The 12,154-nt window shown below is 44.5% G+C and overlaps 1 protein-coding gene across 1 annotated transcript; it reads right to left on the minus strand.

Annotated features, from left to right (window-relative positions):
* Positions 1–1,098: 1,098 nt before the first annotated feature.
* On the minus strand, positions 1,099–12,086 carry LOC311120229 (pyruvate dehydrogenase [acetyl-transferring]-phosphatase 1, mitochondrial-like). The gene is made up of 9 exons (XM_084194840.1): positions 12,011–12,086; positions 6,793–7,079; positions 6,543–6,710; positions 6,248–6,459; positions 6,041–6,122; positions 5,825–5,919; positions 5,543–5,711; positions 5,252–5,470; positions 1,099–3,405 (listed from the first exon to the last, which is right to left on the minus strand). The coding sequence occupies exons 2-9, from the start codon at positions 7,024–7,026 to the stop codon at positions 3,025–3,027; spliced, it is 1,560 nt and encodes a 519-aa protein (XP_084050966.1). The 5' UTR covers positions 7,027–7,079; positions 12,011–12,086; the 3' UTR covers positions 1,099–3,024.
* Between the last annotated feature and the right edge of the window lie 68 nt (positions 12,087–12,154).

Consider the following 12,154-nt stretch of genomic DNA (forward strand, 5'->3'; position numbering starts at 1 on the left):
AAGCACAGTTCCCGCTCAGCCCAGTCAAAACTGTTCACTGCTCTGGCACCCCAATAGTGGAACAAGCTCCCTCACGACGCCAGGACAGCGGAGTCACTCACCACCTTCCGGAGACACTTGAAACCCCACCTCTTTAAGGAATACCTGGGATAGGATAATGTAATCCTTCTATCCCCCCTTACCCCACCCCCCAAAAAAAACATATTGTAAAGTGGTTATCCCACTGGCTATAAGGTGAATGCACCAATGTGTAAGTCGCTCTGGATAAGAGCGTCTGCTAAATGACGTAAATTTAAATGTAATATTTCTGTTAAAGGGATCTTACAATAAGGTTCTGTTCTCTGACTACTAGGGCCATCTAGTGGCTGACGATGGACACGTCTGAGTTTCTGACTGCCTAGACCACAGAACGAGTGCAGCGTACGCGTGAACATAATATGAACCAGACTGGTTACATTACATGGATTCTAATATGAACCAGACTGGTTACATTACATGGACTCTAATATGAACCAGACTGGTTACATTACATGGACTCTAATATGAACCAGACTGGTTACATTACATGGACTCTAATATGAACCAGACTGGTTACATTACATGGACTCTCCTTGCTCTCTAAGTAGCCAACACGGACTACTGATGTCTGATCCAACTACACAAACTAGAAGATAAGTCTGTTTCAGGCAGACAGGGACACAGATTAAGCCTACTCCAGAGCTAAACAACAATAGGGGGTTGTTGTTGGGGAGTGTTCTCTGCAGAGTACATCGAGGGAGAGGGTGAGCTGAACTGTGTATTGCCTTGGTCACTGTTGCCGCGTGTGACTAGGAGAATCTGTCAGAGAAATGACCATGACCTAAACACACACAAATACACACCAGTGTAACTTGAAACCTCGCTGGCTGACCTCTGGACTCTGGAATGGACTCAGTCTGCCTTGACCTTCTGAGAGCTCCGCAGGCACACAGTCTGGTCTGACCAAATTCCAGTGGTGTGACAGGAGAGAGTTAAAGACAGAGGCACTGCAGAACAGCACAACCAGGCAGCAATACTTACAGACAGGCTGAACAAAATCGAACATGTGCAGTAGCCATTGTGTGTAGTTAGTGTTTTATTAAAACATTCCAAATACAAAACACTTTACACAGTCTCAAGCCCAAACAGTTAAAGATACTGTACATACATATCAGTCACATCTCATATAATTGTGGATAAATACCTGTGACATATTAAAAGCTGCATAAATAACCTTCAAGTATTCAGCCAGCGTCCAGACAGACAGAGCCACCTTCAGCTTTACATTCTCTCCTCTCCTAAATATACACCACCAGAAGATATACAACCTCATATTATACACACCCTTCATTTGGCCTATAAAAGCCTACAGTCACATCACCATGGTTAGTGTCCTACCAACAATGACTAAGCCAGTCTGTTTTAGTCACTCCTGGAGGTTTGGCATGAACATGACAGAGGAGCTGGTTACAGTTCTAATTCCTAATTATATGGTTACAGCAGACAGAGATCTGGCACCCCCAGGCTAGCAATGATTCAGTTTCTTTCTTTCCTCCTTTGCTTCAATACACCCCATGGGGCGGCAGGTAGCTTAGTGGTTAAGAGCGTTGCGCCAGTAACCGAAAGGTCGCTGGTTCTAATCCCCGAGCCGACTAGGTGAAAAATCTGTCGATGTGCCCTTGAGCAAGGCACTTAACCCTAATTGCTCCTGTAAGTCGCTCTGGATAAGAGCGTCTGCTAAATGACTAAAATGTAAATGTATACACCAAACCATGATCACATTAGTATACCATATCCCCTGTATGAGCGTATAACAGTCAAAAAACACAAAAGAGAGTGAGAAAGAGTGGTTTAACCACTATATTCCTTTGAAACATGTATACCTCGCAACCCTAAAAAACAAGCATCTGAACACACACCCCTCTCTACAGAATACCACCCCTCCCTCAGTCTGCTGTAGAATCTCTCAGACACACTCAGCGCATAACACACCTGATTCCTTTGGATGAGTAGTTGTGATAGATGTGTTAGTGCTGGAACTAAAGCCTGCACACTACATAGCTGTCCAGGACCTGGGTTGGTGACTGTTCTAGGAAAATGGTTCCTATCTTAGTGACGCCGTCTGTCTCCTTCTCAATAAAGCAGAGCAATAAAATCTGCTAAAATCTGCTTTAGACACAGGCAGCTATTCCTCTCGAAGGTTGACAAAACAGTCAATGTTTGAAATCATTATTCAAAATATAAGACAACAAGAAGTGTGCCTGGGTGCTCTTGGCTGTCCGTCTGTAACAAGTATAAAAGGACACTGATCCATCCAATGACAGAACAGAGACAGACAGAGAGCCCTACTATGTAACAGCAGAGCCATGTGGTAGTGCCAGGATGGAGGCCAGTTGCAGCTCTAGAGCAGGACAGATGCTGCAACTGCACAGCACAGAATCTGTGATATGGGAGAGGGAGGGATGTTTGTAGAGGAGTAGACAGGCCAGATTGAACAAACACAAAGGCTGCCACTGCATCATTAGCGCAATGCTCAGACAACATAGTTATAACACAGCAAACTCTTTTGGCACAAATGAAAGTTTCCTATGGGCAGAGACTGTGACATTTTCAGTGCAGAGAAGCAGAATGCTGCAGAGAGCTTGATCAAATATCATTTAAAGGCTTCATACACACACAAGGCCACAAAACTCAGAAAAGAGCCAACTTGTGATCAGTTTCAGCAAGCATTTCAACAATCCACATGACCAGGACTGTGTGCTCACATGTGCACATACACACACTTCTTCTTCAATAACAATCCTAAAATAAGGAGTCCACAGGTAGGCAGTCCTCCCTCTGCAAGGTTAGTCCATCAACAGTATGTTTTGTGTGTGTTTGGTAAAATAAAGATTAGGTCTTAACCGTGTGTCTGTAGCAAGACCCAGTCCTCACATCAGTGTTTTTCCTCCTAAAAAGTAAACTTCCTGTTCATGTCCGCATTCCCCTCTGATAGGCTGAGCTGGCTCAGGACTCCCCCCCTTGGCGCTGGTGTCCAACCACGTGGGGGTTGAACTGTGTGATGATGATGGTGATGTCGTCGCGGTACATGCGGGCCAGTTCCTCAGGCAGAGACAACATCTTGGACAGAGTTTCGTGGTCCACTGCTCCAAACTCATTGTTGCCCACCGCGTGGCGAATCAGGTGGGTGGCAGCATTCTGGTCCTGGAATGCCAAGGAGGCGCGGGCCTTCCTCTCAGCCAGCAGCCCCTGCATCTGTCCCAGGGTGACATGGTAGCCGCCCACGGTGAGGGGCTGACGCTGGTGGACCCCCGTTAGATACTCCCCTACGATCCGGACCACCTCCTGTCGGTGGAGCGTCTCCCACAGCCCGTCTGTACCCAGCACCTGCAGGAGGAGAGACAAAGATCTCTAGTTAATAAAAGGAAACTTCTATATAACGATATAACTTCAGATATAGGTACAGTGCCTTGCAAAAGTATTCATCCCCCTTGGCGTTTTTCAAAATTGTTTTGCAATACAACCTGTAATTTAAATAGATTTTTATTGGGATTTCATGTACTGGACATACACAAAATAGTGAAAGTTTCAAAAAATTCAAAAAAATTAATAACGGAAAAGTGGTGCGTGCATATGTATTCACCCCCTTTGCTATGAAGCCCCTAAATAAGATCTGGTGCAACCAATCACCTTCAGAAGTCACATAATTAGTTAAATAAAGTCCACCTGTGTGCAACCTAAGTGTCACATGATCCGTCACATGATCTCAGTATATATACACACACCTGTTCTGAAAGGCCCTAGAGTCTGCAACACCACTAAGCAAGGGGCACCACTAAGCAAGGGGCACCACCAAGCAAGCGGCACCATGAAGACCAAGGAGCTCCTCAAATAGGTCAGGGACAAAGTTGTGGAGAAGTACAGATCAGGGTTGGGTTATAAAATAATATCAGAAACTTTGAACATCCCACGGAGCACCATTAAATCCATTATTAAAAAATGGAAAGAATATGGTACCACAGCAAACCTGCCAAGAGAGCGCTGCCCACCAAAACTCATGGACCAGGCAAGTAGGGCATTAATCAGAGAGGCAACAAAGAGACCAAAGATAACCCTGAAGGAGCTGCAAAGCTCCACAGCGGAGATTGGAGTATCTGTCCATAGGACCACTTTAAGCCGTACACTCCACAGAGCTGGGCTTTACGGAAGAGTGGCCAGAAAAAAGCCATTGCTTAAAGAAAAAAATAAGCAAACACGTTTGGTGTTCGCCAAAAGGCATGTGGGAGACTCCCCAAACATATGGAAGAATGTACTCTGGTCAGATGAGACTAAAATTGAGCTTTTTGGCCATCAAGGAAAACGCTATGTCTGGCGCAAACCCAACACTTCTCATCACCCCAAGAACACCATCCCCACAGTGAAGCATGGTGGTGGCAGCATCATGCTGTGGGGATGTTTTTCATTGGTAGGGACTGGGAAACTGGTCAGAATTGAAGGAATGATGGATGGTGCTAAATACAGGGAAATTATTGAGGGAAACCTGTGTTACGCCATCAGTCTTCTAGAGATTTGAGACTGGGACGGAGGTTCACCTTCCAGCAGGACAATGACCCTAAGCATACTGCTAAAGCAACACTCGAGTGGTTTAAAGGGAAACATTTAAATGTCTTGGAATGGCCTAGACCTCAAAGCCCAGACCTCAATCCAATTGAGAATCTGTGGTATGACTTAAAGGTTGCTGTACACCAGCAGAACCCATCCAACTTGAAGGAGCTGGAGCAGTTTTGCCTTTGAGAATGGGCAAAAATCCCAGTGGCTAGATGTGCCAAGCGTATAGAGACATACCCCAAGAGACTTGCAACTGTAATTGCTGCAAAAGGTGGCTCTACAAAGTATTGACTAGTGAATAGTTATGCACGCTCAAGTTCTATTTTTTGTCTTATTTCATCTTGGTTTCACCCCAAAAAGTATTTTGCATCTTCAAAGTGGTAGGCATGTTGTGTAAATCAAATGATACAAACCCCCCCAAAAATCTATTTTAATTCCAGGTTGTAAGGCAACAAAATAGGAAAAATGCCAAGGGGGGTGAATACTTTCGCAAGCCACTGTACGTTTTAAATGGAACACAATGCAAGTTTCTGTTAAAGAAAAGACAACAATGTCTTATCAACCAATGAATGAATGAAATCATGAATTGGTCAATCAATCAATTGACCAATGCTTTGTCTCTCACCAGGAAGTGGTCCTGAGGTCGGAGGCTGTGGTGTGTGATCTCAGGCTCGGCCGTGAGGTAGGGAGGGGTGTGGTAGTTGGGGGGGATGAACTTGGTGTGTTCGTTGTCATGGAGCTGGTCTGGTCCTGACTCCAACACACCTCGCTGCAAGTCAATGCTCCACTTGAACTTCACATCTCCAAACGCACGGAACGGCATCAGCAGGCCTAACAACCGGTCCTGACAGAGGGAGAGAAAGAGATAGGGGATATGTTTTTTTTTTTTTTTACATGGATGTGCAACGGTACTGACCTGTCGTATGACAGTCTTCTTCTCAGCGGGGGGGTGCTCCCCCTGGATGCGGGCCACCTCGTTCTCATTCTGGGCGTTGTGGTCATTGGAGAGCGTGTGAGCGCTGAACGAGCCATCCTTCTCCTGGACCCCTAGCACCGCCCGGCCGTCGCCCGTGTTCGCTACATACCTACACAGCCACATTCACACAGTCAGAGCCAGATGGAGCAGACAGATCGAGACCAGGTAGTACATATGAGAGCCAACAGAGAGAGATCCATGGGTGTGGACTAGAGTACGTACAGGTCGGATCCATCAATGTGAGCTACACAGGCAGTCGCTCCTGAGAAGGCCACTCTCAGAACCCAGTAGTGGAGGAAGGAATTGGCATCTCCCACCTGGACAACACAACACAGGGCTCAGCACTACACATTTATACCCAGGGCTGGATACTATGGTAACACAGAGACGTCGATGGATGGAGGATAGAAGTCAAGGGGATAGAACAGGGTCTCCCACCTGAGCCTCCAGAGACAGGTCACTGTCCAGTCTCTTAAAGGCACTCAGCAATGCCTCTCTGGGCCCTAGGCTCTCCCCTGGACTGGGAACACAATCACATACAATCAACTCCAACACTGAATAATGACCCATGTTTAATAACATTACTGATGCATCCTCATTACCACATGCCTGTTGAGGTCTATGACTTGATGCGAGTGTGTGTACCTGCTGAGGTCTATGAGTTCCTGCCAGTAGGTTCTGAGGCTGTTGAAGTACATAGTCTGTGCCTCCCTGGTGAAGTAGTCGTTGGGGTGTTTGTGCCACTGCAGGATGGGGCTCAGGGGTCTGCCTGCCTCTACTGCCGACTCCAGCTCACACAGGGTCTCATGGGGCATCAACGACATGGCTATGTAGTAGAACAACCTCTCACTCAACGCCTGAGAAAAAGAGAGAGGTAGATGTTTTAACTGCACATGAAAACTAGCTTGGTGATTATACACAATGACAGCAGAAACTCTACCTGAGCACAGGCGCAGCCTGCATGGCCGTCGAACACTCCCAGCAGCAACCCCCGCGTCTGCAGACAGGTGGCAGCGCTGCGCCGGTCCTCGATGGGTGCGTTGGCAGGCAGCTGGTTACTGTCGAACCCCATTACCGACGACACGTTCTTACCATCAAACTCTGGAACCTAGAACCAAAGCACACACTCATATTCTTATGGTCTCAGCGTAATCGTGAAGCTGTACTCGTTGTGTGTCGTCCGCCCCTACCTTGAAGCTGTACTCGTTGGCCTTGAGGATTGAGTTGACCTGTGGGGGGGTGAGATTGTAGCTGTGGAGATCAGGGGTCCTCCTATAGCCACGCACGGGCATGGTTGACGGCCATGTGGGGTTAGGCTGCGACGAGGAGGGGCAGCAGGGGGGCTGGCGTTGGCATGGGAACAGGGAGGAACCCCAGAGCCTCGCTCGAGGGAAGCCTCGGAAAAGCTGTGATGTCACGGGCATGGTGGCGCGCTCTGGGCGCACACACTCTCAGAGTTCCACCAACACACACACACCTACGGGAAAAAATGTAGCCTGTATCGTCTGTATCATTCAGTCAACACAGCCACGGCTGATTATGTCATTTTGATTGTGTACACTCCTCTAATTCATTCAGTGTACATAAATTACTGCCTCGTAGTAACAGAGCTCTCAACAAAGGTACCATTACAGATCGATACAAACAAAAGTGACATGCATATAACATAACGGATCAAGTCAAGCACTTTTATCTTTCAACCCAATTTTGATTGTGTGGTGAATAAGGGAGCTGGAACCAGTGACTTTGCTACAAGGCAACCTCCTGTGCCATAGAGGTCTGAGCCTCTTGGCTGAGGCTTTAGTATGCTTTGAGGGAGGTTGCACTGGAACAATGGAACACTGCATTCCACTACTGTATCTGACTAGTGTGACAGACTGGCACTAGGTTGCTCCATAAAAGAGCCTTGCACCTCTACAGCAGTGGTTCTCAAACTTCACTCCAGACATTTCACAATTTAGTTGGAGCTCTAAACTAGCTCACCTGATTCACCTATACAAGGGCTTGATGATTAGTTGACAAGTTGAATCAGGCGTGCTAGCTATGGAATAGATCAAATACATGGAATGGCTGAAGTTCCCGAGGAGAGGTTTGAGAACCAGTGCTCTACAGGGGTTAGCCACGGCTAGTTGCCTGCCAGGCTTTGTTGCTCCATAAAAGAGCCTTGCACATCTACAGGGGTCAGCAACCCCTAGTTTGCCTGACAAACTATATATAGTCCTGTCAAGCGGATCTGACATTTGCTCACTACTGAAAGCCCGATCTTGTCCTACTGAACTAGATTCTCTGCAACGGCTATCCCTCTCTCTGCCCTTTCCGCCTCCTAGATTAGGACCCCTATTGTAACAGCTAATGGGGATCCTAATAAAATACAAAAAAATACAAAAATTACACAACAATTAAAGGGGCAATCAGTAGTTGCTAAATTCATGATATGTACCAATTGATTATTGAAGATGTTGGGTTCTATTTTTCTCATAATTGGATCTGTATGTGATGAATAACTTAGAAGGAATGCATTAATGAGGAGCATAGGTTTGTACTATACTGATATAAATTGTTTCACATAACAGGCTGTGATTCATGTAAGGAACGTTAGGGGTAGGACAGATAAGACTTGTATTTCTTACAGATACGAACACTCTCTCTTTGTTGTCTGTGAAACCGTCCTTGAACGTGGGTACATGGAGTACAGATTGGAGGGGTGTCTTTTGGGTGCTGACTCCGCAGGTTATTATGATAGCAACTTATGCCTGGGAAAGGTGGAGCACCAAGGGGTGGGACTAACCCGTGCACCAACGGATTGGCTGAGTAAAGTCTAAACCACACTCAGTCCTTTACTCTGATTGGCCAACAGAAGAGGTGGGAACTCTCTGTCAGAGTATTTGAGAAATAACCTGTAAACAATGGTTTAGTTCTCTGAGTGCCCTGCGTGGTATTTCAGTGGACCCGTATATACGAACCTTCATACTTATCATACATACATTTTGCATATAATAAATTAAGCTTGGATTGAAGATCTCTTGATTCTTATTCCAATACCAGATTTGAATTACGCAATTTCTAACAATTGGTGACCCCGACGTGATCTGGTGGCGGAACTTCGCTGGAATTCACCCAGCCTATTGGACATCACTGTCATCGAACTGTGTGTTTCACAAAGTGCCCGGGCTTCTAAAAACACTGGTAAGCAGACACCCATTGTTAAATAACTAAAGTTCTGCATATTGGCTTTATCCAAATTAATTTTGTGAAACACCTGTTTGATGTAAGTGAACCCTATTGTACTATAAATAACGATTACAGTATACTATTTCGATTTCATAATATACTATGCAAATGTTTGATAATTGTGATGGTTAAACCCATGGGAGTGCGACGCTATGACTGAGGCTCATAGGAGGCACTTTAAAGTAGATTAGATAGTGCGACGCTATGACTGAAGGCTCATAGGAGGTACTTTAAAATAGATTAGATAGTGCGACGCTATGACTGAAGGCTCATAGGAGGTAGTTTAAAATAGATTAGATAGTGCGACGCTATGACTGAAGGCTCATAGGAGGTACTTTAAAAGTTAGACAGTGCGAGTGTTGTCGTATGCATGAGAGTGTGAATGATAAACCTGTATACCTTGATAGAAAACTAATTGGGAATTAAAACGTCTGTGGCTGTCCAAACTGTATAATTTGGGAATAACTGTTGGGTTTGTGGTTGCTTAAACCATATAACCCGTTAATAACAATTGGGAACATAAAGCTAAAGTGATGAATGACTAGTGTGACTGAACTGAAACGTTTGAGCTGATATGATTGAACTGTGGCGTTTGATGTTTGACCCTGCAAAAATACTGGTTAAACAATTAGACTGAAATAATTCGGTTTATCGTTGAAATATAAATATGCACCAACTTTAACTAATTAGGTGGGAATGATTTGATTTAAATAAATAGACTAAAGTACTTTAAATAACGGCAGAATATTGGGAACACTAAAACGAAAAACAGCTCTTCAAAAGAGCCTGCTCCCACCGAAAGCTGAAGAGAGAGTTGCGAGGGGAGGGGCTGGAGAGAGCGAAAGTGTGGCTTTTGGAGCCAGGACAGACTGGGAGTTGGCTGGGAACACCACGGGGTGATTATTTGAGAGGTGCATGTGGGTTTCTGACGAGGGATGAGATGGGTGAGAAAGTAGAGAATATTTACATTTGCATTTTTGGTGATTTGGCAGACGCTCTTGTCCAGAGCGACTTGCAGGAGCGATTGGGGTTGAGTGCCTTGCTCGAGGGCACATCGGCAGATTTTTCGCCTGGTCGGCTCGGGGATTGGAACCGGCGACCTCTCGGTTGTTGGCGCGGCGCTATTGATCACTATTGATCACTTTTGGTACAATTAAGAACGATAATGTATTTTGGTTACGTGGATGCAAGTGACATTGGCTGTTGTGATGGGGGAATAGCGCCAGCCTGTGGTGGGTTATGGATTTGTTACATAAACTTATATTTTAAACTAAAGTGATGGAGTAGGCTACAATTATAACATTATCAAAAAAAGGCACAATTTAATGTGAAATAGTTATTACAATTATTATCATTGATCCAGTAATGATATAAGGATAGTAGAGGAAGGCAGGGGATTTAATCTCATTTAGGGAAGTTATATTAGGAAGAAAATACCATTAAATGAGGGAACATTTGATGTAACCGTGATTGTATTGGCTAAAAACTCAAATATGACATTTACAGGGGGGACAGGAACAATAGAAGGGGAGACAGATTTTCCTAGGGGGTTGAACAAATAATTGATAATGGATCATTTGAGATGAGATCACATGTAGCAGAGTTAGGGTAATCAATTAAATAATCATTGTATACTCGAGGAATTTTGAGTGGTTTTATAGATTAGTTATGAGGAATTAGATTGATACAAACAATTATTGATGGGTTAAGACTGGGGATATCTGTATCATGTTTTGTGTGTACTCCCATCTTTAGATTATAACCAGGAGAAAGAGATTAGCTCATCTCGTTGGAATGTTGCCAAGGGCTAGGGGAGCAGTAGTGAAGTTAGGCAGTATTTAGGTCATAAAAGTGAGCTACCAAATTAAGGCCTGGCTATTTGTGGTTGTTGTTTTTCAAATTGGGTTTTTCAAACAAAAAACAACACACCTAGTATGATGTTTATAAGCCTTGTTGTTTCAATTTGGGGGGGGGGGGGGGGGGGGTTTCAGCAGGTCAAGGGTGATAGGTCTTAGAGGAGCACACACAGTGAATTTTATGTTCACTATGGGATGGAACAGTTCGTTGAATAATTTCAATTGCCTCTGAACTCTGTTTTAACCTTCTGGTGTTAATTAATCATCCACACTAGTACATTCTAAAGGCATGAGAGGAGGACTTTAAGATAGTTTATTTTACTAAGTTGAGGGTAATTTATAGTACTGTGAAAGTTGTGAAGAAGATTATAATTTGGTAATAATATATTTGATTGGCATATAATAAATTAAGCTTGGATTGAATATCTCTTGATTCTTATTCCAATACCAGATTTGAATTACGCAATTTCTAACAAAGAATATAACTTATAAATGCCTCAACTGTCATACCCCATCAAAACCCAAAATATAAGCTTGTTTTACTCCAATGTTTGTAAACAAAGTGAATGTAAGCAAACACTATATAGCCCCAAAACATAGTTAAAGATATTATTTTTATATCATGGATGGTTAGTCCTTGCATCCATTGCTCTCTTTATGAATTTGAGAGTGGTTACATTTCTCCAGCCCTAACCCTCAGCTTTTTACCGAAACAGGGGCCGGGATTTCGCTTTCTTATTGTTGCTACTGCTGATTAACGCTTTAATCTAGCTATTTGTAGCGATGGGGCAATGCATGCCACTGCTCTGGCCGGTCGAAAGAGACCCAGGCACGGCTGAACTGCAGAGAACCACCCGGTACTAGTTGAAATACCACTCAGACCTCCAGTCTATGACCAGTGACCACGGCCTATCCCTGGCTAGGCCTGACTGCTACACATTTGCCATATTGTTTACAGTACAGTTCAGGGTCAGCCTTCTTTGTACTTAGATTAAATCGACATCAATCTCTACATAATTCCCAATAGCGAATAATCCCAAATGCAAGCCTAATTGAAGCCAGCACATTGTGTTACGCCTTAATTTGATGGGCCGACAAAGTCTACTCTACTGCTGGGTAGTAACGTTCTGGCTAGCGATGATCTAGCTATGCGTCACCGCAAGCCAGCCAAAAACACCACTCCTCCTTCAGTCCTTGTACATTACTGTCACGGTAACAAAGCTCACGACATAAGAGGTCAGTTATCAATGCAGAGAACACATGCTGTACAAAAGTACCATGCAAAACGGATCAAGCCAAACACATTTATCTAGCCACCGACCTTATTCTCAGAGTTTACAATTTTGTTTTCGTACGCTACCGACCCTCCTGCATCTCTCTCGAGCTCAGGACACACTGAACGCTGATTGGCTCACCTCTCTGACAGAGGAGCATTGACTAGCTTCTTAACCCTTTGCACGCTGGT

This window comes from Coregonus lavaretus, assembly GCF_964263955.1.
Source record: "Coregonus lavaretus genome assembly, contig: HAP1_SCAFFOLD_7028, whole genome shotgun sequence".
Lineage (NCBI taxonomy): Eukaryota > Metazoa > Chordata > Actinopteri > Salmoniformes > Salmonidae > Coregonus > Coregonus lavaretus.